This window comes from Microtus oregoni, unplaced genomic scaffold (genome assembly GCF_018167655.1).
Source record: "Microtus oregoni isolate MIOR12 unplaced genomic scaffold, Mior012 000007F_ref0000211, whole genome shotgun sequence".
NCBI classification, from domain to species: Eukaryota; Metazoa; Chordata; class Mammalia; order Rodentia; family Cricetidae; genus Microtus; species Microtus oregoni.
The window spans coordinates 14,222,884-14,241,560 of NW_024543066.1; the positions used below are offsets into that span (position 1 = coordinate 14,222,884).

Genomic DNA, 18,677 nt, shown 5'->3' on the forward strand with positions numbered 1-18,677 from the left:
ACCTTTTCTGAGGTAAAGCTGGCTTGTCACTTCCACACAAAGGTGCAAGTTGCTGTTATCCTTGAAAATGGTAGAAAGAATGACTATAGCAACATAACAGAAATTGACATCTTCAAGTGCTGGACCAGGTAAAACATCATCTAGCTGTTCCACATCATCGATACCAAAGAGCACATCTATATAATAATGGAGCATGCTGTTCCTGGAGATCTGGTGAGCCACACTGAGAAAGTAGGCTGTCTGCAGGAGGAGCAGGTCCAGCAATCTTCACTCAGATGGTGTGCACAGTTCACTACAGTCATGAGAACAGCATTGCACACAGGGTCATGAAGGATCTGTGAGGGTCTCCTCTTTAGAGGTACTGCTTTTTGGGTCCATCTGAATTATCACGTCCTCTCTTCTCTTGCTCAGAAGTTTCTTCATAATTTCCACACCAACTGGACAAAACCAGATGAGAAAAATGAGAATTGGGTCAAGGGATAACGTGTATGACTTTCAATTTTTACGTGGAAAAAGGACAGACTCGTGAAGCAACAAAAATCTTCTGGGTCACAGAAAAATAAGAATAAACTAAAATCCAAAAAAGTACCTGGGAAACATTCTGAAGATGAGAACAGAATGTAAGGAAATGGATAACAATGAACACTACACAGACATAAAACCTAAATTATTGAAAAGGAAGGGCAGAGCCCAAAGTGATCAAGAAGAAGAAGACAGAGTGTAAGTCTACAGCCAGATAATGGTGCTGTTACAGAAAAAAATGGCTAGAATCACTGGAATCATGTAGAAGTAATTTTGGCACAGAACAACTTGCTTTATTTTGACATGGAGATAGCATATCTATTCTGTAAGCAATTGTGAAGATAAATGTGTTAGTCAATCTATAGCAAACCATTTCATTAGCAGTCTTGGGAATAATTTTTGTCACCTTGTTCACTACTCAGTTCTCAATAACTGAAACAAAAGAAATCCATATAACCATGAACACTTGGGATACTTTCTTAATGTAATTATAGATTGCAAATTAGTAACAGAATCAACATGCCTGAAGACATAACTAAATCAGAGGGACCAGAAGGATCACGATGCACAATTTAGCAGATGCTCTCTATGCTGAGGGAAAGGAATGCAAATTATTAATTTATTTATGACATACCAAGAAAACCTTTCCATTCCCAGATTCTAAAGGAATCGTCACAAAGCTTATGCTATCAGAATACCTATTTTTCCTGTTCCCAAACTGTATATTTTACTAGTGAAAAGTAGTAAATATGATGATATCTCACTTGTTAACACCATAGTGAAAATCATTCCTTAAATAATGTAGAATACCATGCTGCAATAGATAGTAGTCATTGCATTCATGCTAACTTAATTCACGAAACATTTCTCAGAAATCCATATTAATCATATAAGTCATAAGTACACTTATAACTTATTTTGAATTTTCAAAATTTTTGTTCTAATCTTTTAATATTTGTGACAATTTCTACATGATTATTCAATTTACATTCTTTTCTTCTACTGCTCTTTTTTTTAAATCTGACAATGTTTCTCCTCAGAGCAGATTTAACAGGCATGATGTTTCCTGATAACATGACATCATGAAGCCACTGTCCCAATGTCCCCCACTCCCACTGTTAGGAATCACACAATAACATCAAGATACTCGGCCATAACACATACACAGAGGACCTAGGAAGGACCCCATTCCACAAAGGCTGCCTGATCTCTGTGAGCCCATACTCCTAATCAATTGATTCTTTGGGCTGTGCTCCTGTGGTGTCCCTGACCACTCTTGTTCCCATGTTCCTTTATCTGGAACTATTTTAAATCCTACAATCGTATGAATTATAATACTGGAGCAAAGGGACAAATGTCTACATGTGTCACCTACCAAAACTGAAAAGAGGGCAAATAAAAACATAAGCAGATCAATAGTGAGAAACATAGTTCAATATTCATTGAGAAAAATCTCAAGAAAAAAGCTTTGGTCCAGTGACATGATTGGATTCTATCTTTCTGAATAGCTGAAACAGGAACCCATGAAAACCCACTGGCTTATTCTGCAACCTTGCTGTTATGCCCTATTGATGAAGACCACTCGCATGTATGTCAGCCAACACGGAGAAGTTGAGCTGGTGCATAACTAGAAGCTTCACCACTGACTGATGTTCATGATACAGGAATGTATTCTGCCAGCAACTGGAGGAGAGAGATAATCATCAATGTCACCCAGCTACCAACCCTAGGACGACAGTGACCCTTCTGCAAAGTGGACTCATAAAATATGGGCCCAAATACTATTGCAGCAAGCAACCAATTTTGATTGGATTGAAGGCCACTCCAGGAGATGGAGGCCATACCTGACACTGCTAAAGGGACCAAGAAACTGAGTAGGTCATTCGGGGGCCTAGGGGAAAACCTGATATTATTATTCTGCTAAAGGACACAGTGATATAATGTCTCTTGATGATATATGGCTATATCTAGATGTATATGTATGTATGTATGTATATGTATATCTCAAACAGCCCGTGCCAGTGGAGCCCATTCTTGAAAGTGACGGAACTAACATTGAGACTCACAACAATGTAGAGTGTGTGAGACTTTGGGATCGCAGTCCTAAATGGGATGGATTCAGGAAAACCTTCCTCAAGGTTGAGGGAGCGATTCAGAGGAGTAAATAGGAAGATACTAAGAGCCAGAGGGAGTAGATGATACCAAGGAAACAAAGATACACTGTATTCCACATATAACAGGACTGACAAACACATGAATTCAGAGACTGTAGCAATACAGAAAAGTATACAAAGGTTCAAACAGATGGAGGTTCTAGCACTGAGAAGTGGAAGTGGACACAGGGTACTAAACTAACCAAGAAGACATGTGCAATTGTTTCCTGATGGTAAAGGAAGAATTAGTTTTCTCCAATGGTTTTTTACTGGGTATCTTAGCATGCCCTAAATTAATGCCAAACTTGCTGGGCGGTGGTTGCGCACGCCTTTAATCCCAGCACTTGGGAGGCAGAGGCAGGCGGATCTCTGTGAGTTCGAGACCAGCCTGGTCTACAAGAGCTAATTCCAGGACAGGCTCCAAAACCACAGAGAAACCCTGTCTTGAAAAAGCAAAAAATAAAAAAAATAAAAAATTAATTAATTAATTAATGCCAAACTCAAAAGGGAACAATAAACTTTGGTACACAATTGGGCTCATTGTCCTTTCTTTGGGCATCTTATAGGTCTTGAATGCTTATTCTGGTTTTTTGGTCTCTGTTTTATTTATTTTTTAACAGAAAAAAAACATAAACCATATTTCTGTATGGGTTGGGAGCTGAGGAGGGTCTGGAAGTAATAGAGCAGGGGCAGAAATAATCAAAATACACTGTATAAAAGATTTCCAGTGATGAAATATCAATAAAATGAAAGACTGATATGAATGTATTCATATATAAATTCTACCCAACTTTTGAGAAAAATAACACTAATATTCCTCCAAGTATTCAGTAAGGGGAAGGAGACACTTTAGAGCATGTTCTATACAGTCTGCAGGAGCCACTGCCAGACCTGATGACTTCAGCTTCTTCCCTTATCCCCCAGTAGGAAAAACAGCACCTAGAGCCACAAGTTTCCCTCTAAATTCCATGTGTCTGGGTTGTGACACAAACTGATAAACACACACAGCAAAATAAATAATACAAAATAATCCTAAGTGTAAAAATATACAGGAGTTGTAAGCGAAGAGTTCATGTATCTAGATGTGACAATCCTTAATAAAAGAAATTGAACCTAACAAGTCCAACAACACAAAAACATGGCCAAGTTCATGGTAAAAATGAGTTCATCACTAACAACAGAAGGACAATTCTAAAATAAATTTTGACAAATAAAACAATGGAGAGAATATAGGACAAAAAGACCGTAGTTCCTAGAATGAAATTTAGTCTTTTTCCAGAAAACAGTTGCAAATGAAGATGATTTTGTTATGTGTGACTCGTTAGTCTCCAAAGGCAATTTTGAGGGAACATAAGACAGGCCAGGGAGGACATAAAATAGGACAGTGGTATCCCTGGGACACGTTCACAGTGTTCTGGGAAGGAGCCTGGGTGTCTCAGCCACCACAGACTCTTTAGACAAAACAGTGATGCAGAGTCCTAGGTGGTTCAGAATCCTGGCCTGGGCTCCTGACTAACCACAATTAGAAAGAAGAGCTGTTGTCCTAATCCACACTCCAAAGTGGTTTTGACAAAAAAAAAAAAAGGAGGAAGAGGAGGAAGAGGAGAAGGAGGAGGAGGAGGAGAAAAGAAGAAAGAAAGAAAGAAAGAAAGAAAGAAAGAAAAAGAAAGAGAAAAAACAACAACAAGAAGAAAAGAACAGTGTGGGTCCCATGAAAGCAAAACAGTCTTGGTAGACAGCGGTCAATCAGGACGTACCTGGTGTTGCTTGAGCAGATCAGAAACTCCTCTTCCAAATCCGCGCCACACTGCATTGTCTGTGCGCACTGCCTCTGCCACCGGTGTCCTCCAAGTGAAAGCCCTGCCTCCAACAGCACATAACTGCCACCAACTGACTCTTAGCCACATCCCTCGTGCTGTGGGTTCTGATCTGTGACCTGATTGGTGATACATACAGAAATGAGCCAATCAGATTGGGTAGCCAATCAGAACTTCCTCATTGGTCAGGTTGCAGTCCTGTGACTCATGCCTGCTCTACAGTGATTTCAGGCTGACCAGGAGTGCAGCTGGGGTCCTGTGAAAGCAGGGTTAAAGTAGAAGTTTTCCTTGTTCTCTGCCTTTTGTGCAGAGACATCCCATCCGGGCTGCATCTCCCCTCACTTCTTCCATTCCAGGGTCTCCTTTCACTATGAGAACAGACTCGGTTTCTGGAGGTCGGATTGCGGTTCAGTCTCTGTTTCTAGTTCATCCTGAGTTAAAGGGTCATCGGTCAATATCTGTACACTATTGACTTGTAATCACACCTAAATGCACCATCAACGGATTCTGGGGAACTCCTGTCTTCAAAGAACTAATACTCGGAAACAAAAAGGCAGGCTCTCTTAAAATCCAACATCCATGCTGAGCAATGATGGCACAGACCTTGAATCCCAGCTCCTAGGAGGCAGAGAAAGTCGCCTGGTCTAGAGAGCCAGTGTCAGGACAGGCTCCATAACACAGAGAAAACCTGCCTTGAAAAACCAAATAATAGGGCTGGAGAGATGGCTCAGCGGTTAAGAGCATTGCATGCTCTTCCAAAGGACCTGAGTTCGATTCCCAGCAACCACATGGTGGCTCACAACCATCTGTAATGTCCTCTTCTAGCCTGCAGGCATATATGCAAACAGAATATTGTATCCATAATAAATAAATATTAAAAAAAGAAAGAAAAACCAAATAATAATAATAATAATAATAACAATCCAAAATCCACATATTGAGCAAGTGCTGACCTGTCACTAAAAGGCCTCTCTCTTCTTTAACGCCAGTGCTGAGGGCTATGTTAAATCCTTTACTTTGTAAACTCAAAAGTTACATCATTAACTCCTCATGGCTTATCATTCCTGTTTCTGCCTCAGTAGCCTAAAATTAAAACAATACAAAACATGACCAAAACCATTATTTTCTTCACCAATTTTTTTCTTTTATTTATTTATTTATTAAAGATTTCTGCCTCCTACCAGCCACCGCCTCCCATTTCCCTCCCCCGATCAAGTCCTTCTCCCTCATCAGCCCAAAGAGCAATCAGGGTTCCCTGCCCTGTGGGAAGTCCAAGGACCACCCACCTCCATCCAGGTCTAGTAAGGTGAGCATCCAAACTGCCTAGGCTTTCTTCACTGATTTTTAATATTCCTTGTACTACATTGTGGTAGGTCATTTTAATCCATTAATTTGTATTTCTCAGTTGGAGCAACCTCCAAAAATTATTCCATTTGTGTTTTTTCCTTTACTTTGGGAAAACATTTTCAATCACTTGGTGAACTAGTCCTCAAATTCCCAGATGCAGTTTTTACATTTCCTCAATATTGCTGCCCAACCAGGAACTAGTTTTTTTTAGGTCTATTGAGAACTTCACATATGAAGACTGCATCTAAATATCTTCCACCAAGCCCATTTCCCTTTGTGCCTCAGTTTCCCTCATGTACCTCTCCTCAAATTATGATCTCTCTACTGAGCAACAAGCATGTGTTGTGTGGTTTGTGCACATACTTACACACATGTGTTTCTAACCTACTGAGTCCAATCAGCCTTGATCATTTGTCCCTGTGTCCAGATTGGACCAATGGGGACTGAACAGCCTATGTGGGATCTTGTCCCTGTAGGAGAAGCATTCCCACTTTCATAGGCAATGACAACCGGTAGTTCTTCTAGTGGTGTTCCGTGTGGGATTGCCCTGTCCACATCTGCACGTGAACCGCTGTTGTCAGGTGTCTCTTGTATATGTAAGCACATTATTGAGAGGCAGGGTTTACATGCCCCATAAAAGACACAACTGCAGATCCTTCAGTCAGGATTAGCATGGCATAGTCACTTCTCTGCATTTTGACAGGTTGAGTCTCATATTAAAAAGGAAGCTGCTTTGCTGAGGGCCATTTGCTGTACTTCTCTGTGGGTACAAGATCATGCATTGGTTTTTAAAAATGGAAGCACTCCCTTTCTCTTCTACTACTCTCTGGTTCCTGACGTCTTCTGTGGAGGAGCAAAAAATGTGGGTCTGAAGGTCAGAGAATTTCAGTTTGCTCAAAGTTGTTGACAGCTCCTATGGTTACACACCCGGCCTAGGGTGTGGTTACTTGGTGTTTTGGACACTAAGAAGGCCCACAGAAGTAGATCCTCTCCACCCTGACCAATGGTCAAAGAGTTGGAACTTACTTCAGTTCAAGGTTATTGTTTGTTTCTACCTCAAACAAAGGTCCCACCTTGATTCAGAGAAGAGAGTTTTGTGCTCTCAAAGGTTATTGTCAACAGGTGTGGCTAATATTCAGCGCTCGTCTTTTAGGTATAGGGAAGTAGATTTCTTCCCAACTCTAACAAAAGTCTAAGGATCCAACTAAGTTCCTGCTTCATTAGGGAGATAACAATGGATTCCACCCAGGGAGTGGTTTGCCTACAGAATGTTTTGGTCTAGGGTGTGAGCTTTACTTGTCTTGTTCTGGCAACAGAATTTAGGCCACAATACTTCAACCACTCTGTTAATTTTTTTGTATCATGTTAATGAATTTTTTTATCTTATTCCTACCTCTTGTGGTCTGGGTATTTTAAGTAAATGAAAATTAAATGTGGGCAATTTCATATTCATTGGAACTCCCTCCCAGTACCTTCCTGTGTCTGTTTTATTTTCACCCATGTCTTCATTCTCTTTACTTATTTTTCTCATCCTCAGCCCCCCCCCCCCACCCTGGTAAGTGGTATACTTGTCAAAGCTGGTCTCCAACAGCCTTCAGCCAAGGTTATTTGTCTAGGTTTGCAGTACCAGACTTAAATGCCTTAGCCAGGTGTTTGTTTCCCCGAGGTAAAAGTGCCACTCTTGCACAGTGGCAGCGATCTTGATTTTATGGCATTATATTTTAGGTTCCAATTGGGAAGTTCATGATATTGAAGAGCATTCTCATAGTTCTTGAAGAAATGGAAGGTAATTAACATATATGCATGCTGACATAAATGTGCCTCTCAGGAAAGTTTAATGTGTCCTGGATCTTTGAAAGAAAAATAATAATGCAAATAAACACAGCCTAAAGTGATTTGATGATTATTAAATTCTCAAAAATGATACACTTCAATGCCAGGTAGGAAAAGCTGTGTTTGCAAGGCATTGAGAAAGAAGACAAGGAAAGAAAGCCTCAACAGATATCACCATCTGAGTCACAGCTGAAGGAGAGCTGTGCTGGAGAACTGTCCATCTGTGTAGTTTCATATCACTCATATCACAATAGGCATACACATTGAATATGTGCTAAGTACATGTCCAAAACCTTCTACTAAGCAAATAAATAAAAAAATACCACACTGACTATATTGATAAGGTATCTGTATAGTATATTTTCTTATGAATTTGAAGACTTCTGATACATGCGAAGGCTTTTCAACATTAATCACATTCATAGGGTTTCTTTCCTGTATCTGTTCCTTTATAATTTTGACGATTACTATGAATTGCAAGGGCGTTACCACACTGATTTCATTCATAGGGTTTCTCTCTGCTATGTGTTCTTTTATGCCTTAAAAGACCACTGTGATATGTAAAGGCCTTATCACATTGATTACATTTGTAAGGTTTCTCTCCAGTATGTGTTCTTGTATGTATTTGAAGACCTCAGAGAGATGTAAAAGCTTTAGCACACTGATGACATTTGTAGAACTTCTCTCAGTATGTGCTCTTTTATATATTCGCAGTTGACTGTGATATGCAATAGATTCATCATCTTGAATACTTTTATAGGTCTTCGCTTCCATGTGAATTCTCTCATGCCATTCAAGAGGACTGTAATGTGTAAAGGAATAAACATATTAACTACATTCAGAAGGTTACTTGGCACAAGTAAAAGTTTTACCACATTCATTACACTGGTAAATCTTTACATTGGCATAAATTAATTTTACAGTTTGGTCTAATTTTATTATGTATACAATGTTCCTCCTGCCTGTATACTTCAGTGCCGGAAAAGTGTACCAGGCCTCTTTACAGTTTGCTGTGAGCCACCATGTGGTTTCTGGGATTTGAACTCAGGACCTCAGGGAGAACACCCAGTGCTCTTAGCTTTAAAACTTTTAAAAGAACTCATAAGTTAAGGTTTTATCAATTTGTTTAAACTCATGTTTTAACTTTTATTAAGGGTTGTTTTGCATCTTTGAAGAGGTCTTTTGTGGTAAGAGCTTGTATTACATGGTTCACATTCAGAGCTTCTGTTTTCTATATGAGATTTTTCACATATGTGAAGAGCACTGGAAAGACTCAGAGCACTAACACACTTAATATAGTCAGATATTTTCCAAGAGTGTCAGTCACACTACATTTACAAAGTGAACCATGACAAACAGAAGTGTTTACAAATCCCTAGTACTCGTAAGGCTTTTCTAGTGTGAGATTGATGTATTCCCAATGAAGCTGGAAAATCAATTACTCATAACCTTGAATCACAATCATCAAGTCTAGTCTAAGGAGAGACTATTACCTATCTTCTAATTTTTCTGAGAGAGACAGTATAAATTCTTTCCATATGCCAATGCTCATATGGTTTCTATCCAGACTGACATATGATTTATCTATTAAAGGAAGAATAACAAATAAAAGGTTTCCACATTGCATTTACACAGTATGACTCTCTGCTCCTCATAGACACGTGGTACAGGGATTACAGTTTCTCTACAAATACTGTCCCTGGACTCTATCGACCCAGCTCAATAAACTGAGCAAACCCATCACCAGTATAGAAGTCACACTGGCTTTCCTATGGACTGCTTGCTTAGTAGAAGGTTTTGGACGTATGCTCTTAACCTGTGCAAAGTGTACACCTATTGTAATATGAGTGTTATGAAAGTACACAGACTGGCAGTTCTACAGCACAGCTCTCACTCTGCTGTGATTCAAATGGTGATATCTGTTGAGGCACTGCTTCCTTGTTTTCTTTCCTAATGCTTTGCAAACACAACCTTCCTACCTAACATTGAAGTACATGGTTTTTGGGAAATTTAATAATCATCAATACAATTTAAGTTGTGTTTTTTATATTGTTGCTTCCCTTTAAAACTTCCAAGTCACATTAAAATTTTTTCAAATGCATATTTATATAATCTTGCATATATAAATTACCTTCCATGTCTTCTCGAACTTTGAGAATACTCTTCAATATAATGACTTTCCCAATTATAGCCTAAAAATAATACCAGAAAGTATATATTATTGGAAATTGTGCAAAATTTAAGTTATTATCTTTGATAAACCTTAGCACCATATATGATTTATTCACCACACTCTTCCTCTTTATCAATCAAAATTACAGATGACCACCAATAACCAGGAAACACTAGTCCCCTCATTTTAAAACATGAAGTAATGTTGACCATCTTACCAATAGCAGTGAGGTTCCTGAAGGTCTCCAGCATCACATCATTATAGAGATTCTTCTGGGAAGGGTCCAGCAAAGCCCACTCTTCCGGGGTGAAGTTCACATGCACATCATCACAGGTCACTGCATTCTTATATATCCCATACATGTGGAAAACAAAAGGTGTGATACCAACAACATTGTAAATGTATGTCTTTGACAGTACAGTCACCTAATTCTGGTGCTTCTTACACTTGTTTTATGACAGGGACATCATAATGCTATCACCGCATCACTACAGAAGGAAGCTGAATAGGAGGTTCACCCCTGTTATTTCTGCAAAGTTCGAATGAGATACGCCTTGCAAGAGAAAGGCAGAACTAGGTAAATATCAGAGAATTTGTATGTCCTATTACTAATAAAAACTAACAACAAAAAAACAATACGCATGCTGGGTGCATTGACTCATGCGTTTAATTCCAGCACTTAGAAGGCAGAGGCAGATGTAGCTATCTTTTTATTTGCTAGAATAATTTTTCTCAGGGGAGACAAGGTCTAAATATGTATTTTTGGCAAACACAGATGCCTGTAACAGTACTGAAAGGCAATCACAGACTAAGAATCCATGACTTCAAATTTTGCATCTTTTTTTGGTATACAGAAACGATAAAACCACAAAGATTGAACCTAATTTTCAGTGTATGTTGTAATAAACCCTGCCACACTTATAACCGAGTTACAGCAGATTGAGTGTGAAGTTGCTTACTTGAGATCAGAGTCTTTTTCTCTTCCTAGCATAGAGTGAAGGCTTAGCTGGATGGAGTCCGTCCTAGGCATCCAGTGCTGAGCAAGAGCCTCCTCTTCAGTGGCGCTGAACACCTTGACATTTCCTACCTCAAGCTCACCATATGACTTGCCCTCTGCAACTGTCTAGTGCTAAATTCCTCTGCAAAACACTGTGATAGTGGTACAGCCTCAATTAATGTTTCCTCAGATGTGTAGTGATATTTTTTGTTTTAACATAGAAAACTTGCCAGGTGTTCAGAGTGCAGATCTAAGACACATGTGGTCAGTCACTGGCGGCAGATACTTTACTCTCAGGATGCAGAAGAGAGATAGATCTCTGTTAATTCAGTGCCACCCTGATCCTGCCTTAAAGAAAAGGAGAGCTCACAAAAGGGGGATTCTAATCCCTGGGATCACAGGCCTTTAATCCCAGCACTAGGGAAGTGAAGACAGCAGCGATATGACTGCATAAAGAGATGAACATACGGAGGGAGGAGACAAGAACTGGATGCAGTCTGAGGCAGTAAGTCTGTGGATGCAGTCTGTGGACAGGATCGCCTTTCCCGTCTGAGCATTGATAGAGGTAAAAATCTCTCTAGTGGCTGGCTCTTCTGCTTCTCTGATCCTTCAGTTTCGCCCCCTAATAGCTGTCTCTGAATTTTTATTATTAAGATCAATTAGAATTCATGCTACAGTGATGACTGTAGGCCCTGGTATGCTGGCAATTCAAGCTAAGAAGGACACAAAGACAATAACATAAGACATGGTTTAAAAAAAATGAATGTGCTCACCACATTAAGAATTTAAAGAGCAAAACCACAAACATTGATGATAGTAACAACTGGCAAACATGGAGGTGAAAAGAACTGAAGAGAGGCAAGCCTCTTCTCAAGAACAGAATATTGGCAAGGCCATGGTGACACGTGTCTTTAATTCCAGGATGTGGAAGATAGAGGAAGGATAGTTTTTGTGAGTTCAAGGCCCATTTGGCCTAAGGAGCTCGTTTCAGGAGAGACTGCAAACAAAAAAGAGAAAAACCTGTCTTGAAACCCCCCCGCCCCCCAAAAAACCCAAAAAACAAAACAAAACAAAAAAACAGCAGAAAAGAATATTCTTTCCCATTGAATGTCTCTGAAAGAGCAAAAACTCAAGGATCTCGTCAAAGGGTCATGTGACTTCTTTGGCAGACAAAGTCTGAGAATAGCATGAACAAGTTCAACTTCTGGCAAAGCCATGGAGAATTTAACCCTTTTTTTTGGCAAGGGTGAGGGACAGTTTGCTGCATACTTCTGGGCATGATCCCAGGATCCTATGTACTACCTGCTTTTCCTGCTTCCCTTATACAAATTATTGTTGGCTGCCTAAAGTTTTATTTTCTTAGAGTATGGATGAAATGGCTTTCCATAGGGAAAGCTTTCCTCTAATGACTCCTCTGAGTGAGAACCAAGGGGATGTTGTTAAAAACATACAGTGATCCTGACTCAGCTCCTAAAGCCTTTGATGTTTCAAGTGTGATCATGAATGCAGGATTCTCGAGAATAGCAAGGTATCTTTTCATGGCATTTTGTGACTAGCTTGAAAAGTGTCACAGTAGTTCAAGATATTACAAATCTGAATAACTGCTTTGCAGAGAATGATTTTAGTCAACAGAGTCTAGGAAAAATACAAATAAATTTATGATATCAGGTGTTAATGGAAAGACACGAGGAGTTAAAAAAACAATCAGAACCATAGAAAGCCAGAGCATCCTCATTTCAAATAGCTGTGCCAATACTATAGGAAGCTGAGAGGAAGGGGACACGAGAACAAGGGCTAAGCAATGCCAACTATGAAGAATAAGCTTTGAAGTTATTCTGCTCACAGGATGCTGGAATAACGTGGTGCATTCCCCACAGGAGACAGAATAGCACAGAACGTAGAATGAATTGATTCAGCTTCTGCTCTGAGTTATTGTGAAAACTTAGATTTCACTAGAGGTGAACATTAACCACTACCTGCAAAATTCTCTTTCACTTTGCATGATGCTAGAACCACCAATGCTGCCAACTGGGTACACTGTACTAACTGAAGGTGAGCCTCGTTAGAAAACTCTGTGGTTGTTTGCTGGACTCTTTATGATTTAATAGTAAAACTGTGAATCAAATAGGTAATGCCTACCAGTGGGAAACTTGGCATACAGAAGGAGGATAAGATAAGGGAACAAGCTGGAAATTGTGGTAAGCATTATTTGAAATTTGAGGAAACAAATTTTATTGTTAAACTCTTCAGGTAACCTTTTGAAATTGTATAAATAAAATTGGCTCAGGCTATCTGGGGCCACTTGTTTGAAACAGGTGTCAGTTTCATCATGGTGGAAACTTCACACACTGTGAACTTAACATCAGACCTGTGAGGAATTAGGAGTTGGTCTCCAAACAGGTGGTGCACCAACATGCCTGATAGGAAGGTAATCTACTGGACAGATTTACTGGTAAAAACTGCTTCCACGCGACTAACCGGCAGATCCTCTGGGAGTGAGTCCAGGTGAGGAAGAAAAAAAAAATGGAAGGGATAAAAAAAAGTAAGTGAAGATCCATCATTTTCCAGAGAAACGACAATATAATTAGAGTATAATAAAATCACACAATACAAAAGACACAAATCATAAAAGAAGACACAAAGAGAGACCTGCTAATTTCCCATGGTCCCTTACACTAGAACTACAAGATTCTAACAAAATAAATATCAAAGAAATCTCCCTGGGCCCTGCAGTTCTGTCCTTTTCCCATAACACAAAGTGGGTTGGAGAAGGAGAACTTTTCCCATTAAAACTAAATAGATTTTCTGGATGCCTTTAGGTGTTCCTCAATGGAAGAAAATATTTCTCACTGCTAGTCTCCTTCCTTTATGATAAGGAAAAGGATGTCTGTTAGGATCACTTAGAAACTATTTTGCTTCCTATAAGTGATGATCAGATGTTTGCATCAGAGTAAAAAAAAGAAAACCAAAACAAAGGCAAGAAAACAGAATTTTAAATAGACATTGTATGGCTTGTATTACACAACCAAAACAACTTGTTCTGCATGGTTGACATACCAGAAAAGATGGTGTTAGATCTCCCCGATCTGGAGAAACAGGAAGCTATGAGCCTGCAGACTGGGATGCTGGTCTCCATATTCAGGTCAAGAACAGCTGCTAAGTGGCATGTGAAGCCTACATAGTACTTTTTATCCAATACACTAAAAGTCTTTCACTCATTAACAAAAGCAGAAACTTAAATAAATGAAAAAGTAAAGAAATGCTGCCTGGGAACCTGGTGCATCAGGATTGAGATTTTGGGTATGTGACCAGGTAGACTGCCTGCAGACTTTCCTCATTATCAGTTACCCAAGATGCAAAACTCAGGGTTTTCCTAGGACTGCAACAGATCAACACCTGCAACTTCCTCTTCCCTGTCTGTGGCTCCATGGAATCCACAGCACATCCCCACCTGCCCGTCCCTCCTTGCCTCATTTCTGTGTCCCCACCTCAACTGATTGAGACACCTCCGGCCCCTGGCTCAATGACTTGCCACAACTGCCAGCAAACCAGGCAGGCTCCCTGCAGATCTACCACATTAGCTGTTACCCCAGACCCAATTTTCACAGTTGCCCCTAACACTGGTCTAGAATGCCAGAGACAGTTTCCCCTCCTCCTCCCCACTCTCCAGGCCTCTTGTAAATACCTAGGATAATCTTCCCCTTTCTCCAGCTTCCAACACCAGCAAGGGTTCTCCGTTGAACACAACAGCCAAGGCCAGTAAAAGGCACTACTCACGTGCTACATACTCTGAAATTCCTGACAACGCACAGAAACCAAGGGAAAACCCTCCCATCCAAGAAGGACTAATCCGGAAATCAGTACCTCGATTTAATCATCTCAAACTTACATTCCTAGACACCAGCCTAGGAACATAATCCATAACAGCAAGGGGAGGATGTCACCTGCAGAGCTCAGGTGTGCTATCTTGGCTGCTCATTATATCCCGACAGGGCTGAAGTATAAGAACATTAAGACCAACTATATCAAGATGACAGAGTTCTTTTAAAAGACCCCAGTGGTGGGCAGTCTTTCAGGCTAAGGAGACCCTCCCAAGGAACAGCGAGATCACTCTTCGGATGCAAACAGCAAGAGGCTTTATTCAGTACACAGGTCCCTGGGGCGACTTAGTCTCTCGAAAGACAAAGCGCGCCTGCAGACTGGGGGAAGGTCTTTTTATAGGAAAGAGGGCAGCAGAAGCAGATTACAGAAGCAAATGCATCGTTAATGGTCAGTTGGAATGGGGCAAGGGGCACAGGTGGTTTTTCCTCTCCCAGCACAGATGTATGGGAACAGATATCCTGTTAATTGATGTCCTGCCCGAATCTATGGATATAAATATCCTGTTTTGCAGCCAGGGACCCTGACCTTACTCTGCACTTACAGTCGTTCATCAAAAGCTTTGTGAAATGACGTTACAGCAGCCAAGCTGGGATCTTTCATAGGGGGAGTTGTCTCTTCTGTGAATTACTGATATTCTAAGTTGGGCACATGTGCTGACTATAGGCATCCTGTTTCCTTAAGCAAACGGGAGGTTCTCATTAGAGCAGGCCAGCTGCGGGTTCCTTATCGCTTGGGGCCAGATGGCTGACCGGCTGACCGCAGATATCTCGCCTGGCTTCTCCGCCCTTGTTCTCAAGTCGAACTTCCCTGCTCTAATTACTTGCGTTGCTCCAAAGTTTAAGCCTGGCATTGCTGCTGCTTAGCTGTTTGTCTATACTGTGGGGGTCTTTCACTTTAAAAAAAAAAAATAAATAAATCCCTCAAATTCAAGAAGACAGAATTGTAGAAAATCAATAAATCATTCAAAGAAATGCAGAAAAACACTAAAAATTGGAGAAAACTAACAAACCACCAAAATAAAGTCAAGAAAAAAAATAAAGACTTAATGTCTCTTTAAGATTTGGTAAGTGCTTATACCATCATTACTAGTACCACAATTCTACTCTTCTACATAGGTTTAGCAGTGGAACACTACTCTACACAGAAACTATCATTTAAAAGCTCCACAAAATAAATTCCAGTTGGGTCCTAAACTAAATGTTACAGTTTACAAGCGCAGACCATCTGGAAGATACTCGAGAGACCACACTTCTCAGAGTTTGGCAAATCTATCTTCCACAGTGACAATGCAAGCACTTATAGGCACAAAGATTTTACAGGAACATCAGCAAGGCGGACATTTCCAAATATGACCCCCCCCCCACTCCAAATTCTCTTCACAGATGCAGCCTGAAGAGTTACATTTCTCGGAGGCTGCTGCCTCAGCCCATGGAATGATAAGGATCATGGGCCAATCATGCAGGAACAGCAGAAACATGCCGAACTCTGCAACTGCTCACTATCTCCCACCCAGACAAGGGCGGACCCATCACACGGGCTCTAATGACTCAGCGGCTCCACACAGTTTGGCGATAGTGGCCCCTTGCTCACCATGGCCTGCCAGTTTTTCTTGTTTGATGACAGATGGGTATAGTTCACCATGGCCTGGCTGCACAGCTCAACCACGCTCTACCCAAAGGGAGCCCAAGAGGCTGCAGAGCAGAGCAACTTCCAATATCCTCAAGAGAGAAAAACCAGCCTGGAAACCGGAAGAACACTCCCACCTGACTGGCGGGTTTTCAGAAGCCTCCGATTGGCTAGTGATGGCTGAGTGACAGGACGTAGTGAGCTGAGTGGATACAACACAATGATATCGAGCTATAGCTTCCCTTCTAAGCACAGAAATAAACCTTATTTGCTGGAAATTTTTACCAAATTCAACAGCAAATCTCTTGTTGATGTGAACCAATAGGTTCTCTTTTTTAATATGCAGAAGGAGGCTAATCAGATAATTTTACACAAAACAAACACAGGTTAACTCAATGTCATTTAAAAACCATTTCAAGTGTCATTGGGGCTGATAGTCTCAGCCTCTTGTCAGAAAAAATTGGGGTTCTCAGGACCTGAAGCTGCCCCTTCACGAAGGCACTGGATTCAGACCATTACCAGCTCTCCCAGGCAAAGTCCTGATTTCAGACAATGATGTGTTTCTTTCTCTATACGCCAGGGCCAAGGAGAAATGCCTCCAAGGCATAGGCAGGCTGCCAAATTTGGAGAGATTTAATTTCTCAAGATTTATCTGGAAATTCTTCAATTTTCATTTGAAATTTACCTGTGAAATACATTTCGAGATTATTTGTGGATGGTGTTTATTCAGACTCACTTCCTTGGTAGCACTGTGATTTAGAAGAGCAGAATTGAGGATATAAAGGATTTACCAATGGTTAGAAGATAGGGAGAGACACAAGGTAGAATTTATCTGGGGGAGGACTGTCTCTAAAAGACCCCAAAGGTAAGTAGTATGCCGAGAAGTCCTGGTTGATAGTAGGATGTAAATGTTTATTCACCTTTCTGTGTGTTGTTATTTGTCACATTTCTGTGTCAGAAACAACGAACAGGATGCCTATTGGTGCAGACGTTAAGAGAAACACTATGTGGAAAGATCTTTCTATAGTAAGCTAGATCATCAGAGTTTTATAAGGAATTTCTGAGTTTGTTGTACTGGATGCTGTACACAACAATTTCCTCATGTTTTGTTTATGTATTTGCTGTTTCTTTGTATTGCTGACATACACCCATAAAAATACAAAAGCATAGCTATAGTAACAATGCTATGAATTATATGAAGACTGCCTTGTGTTTTTGCTAAGGTTTAGTTTAACCCATTGTACCTAGGAAATAGTAATTTACTGCACTGTCTTACATACAGTTTCCAGTTAGCTTTCTTTATTTAATTGTTGCTGCTTAGCACTATCATGAGACAGTGAATTGGTGCCATCCTGTGATCAGCTGTGCTTGCTTATAAAGAAAAACAACCCCCACATTTGCTGTCTGTTGATGTTCCGTCACAAAGGAGGTATTATAAAAAGAAAGCAGTGCACAAAAGAATATTTTGAAAGAATATACAGATGGAAATATCTTTACTAAAGAAAGACTTACATATATTAAATGATAATGACTGGATGGCTCTAGAAACAAAAAGATTGGAAAATATTTGGAAATTATGAAGGTCTAAATTAATTGTTTTAGGTAAATAAAAGATGACATTTCGAGATAATTTATTCTACTAAGATTGGCAATTTCAGATATCAAGTATTTTGAAAACAGGCTGAACTGTACATCCCAACCATATTCCCAAATGGTTGTTTATAAGTGGTTGTTTTCATTTAAAGGAGCATATGATATAGAAATGAATACTTTGCACTGGTATGGACCTTGGTCTATTGATAGAAATTTAAGGTCCTTTTATTATACTGAATATATGTATTTCTGCTTTTGTTTAAGATATGTTGTTTGTGCAACTCATTTTAAAATGTAATGTATAGTTAAGAAATACAGATTAATAGATTGTCATCTGTAATAATCCAACATTGTCGTCATTTAGTTAGGTTTCTAGATGTTCAGAGATATATTCCAGATAGATAGGCAATCTCCAAAAGCTTTGAAGAACTGTAGATTATTGCATTTAAATAACTTAGGATTCTGTTGACATGAGTCATGATTGTTCCTGGCAACATTAATCTATTTCTGAGAGAAGGTTGCACCCTGAAGACAGTCCACTCGGAGCTGTTTGCTTCTTGGCAAAATTGGCCTTTGGGAAAGGAACTGCCCCTGCCTCGACAATTGACAAAATGCAGGGGGTCCAGACTGGATAAGTAGGATACAAGCAAAAAGACTGAGCAAACTTGCCAAGACAAGGTGAGACAGTTTTTCAAATTTTTCTGCTTCTGAAAATGGTCTGTCAGTTACTAAAG

At 40.0% G+C, this 18,677-nt stretch overlaps 1 protein-coding gene across 1 annotated transcript in view; it reads right to left on the minus strand.

Annotated features, from left to right (window-relative positions):
- Positions 1 to 324: 324 nt before the first annotated feature.
- LOC121450649 (zinc finger protein 431-like) overlaps positions 325 to 18,677 on the minus strand; it is a 43,102-nt gene continuing 24,749 nt past the window's right edge. The window contains exons 2-5 of the mRNA XM_041655816.1: positions 10,063 to 10,189; positions 9,804 to 9,864; positions 8,335 to 8,474; positions 325 to 437 (exon numbers count right to left, since the gene is read on the minus strand). Of these exons, the coding sequence (XP_041511750.1) occupies positions 325 to 437; positions 8,335 to 8,474; positions 9,804 to 9,864; positions 10,063 to 10,189 (441 nt within the window). The remainder of the gene's footprint in view (positions 438 to 8,334; positions 8,475 to 9,803; positions 9,865 to 10,062; positions 10,190 to 18,677) is intronic.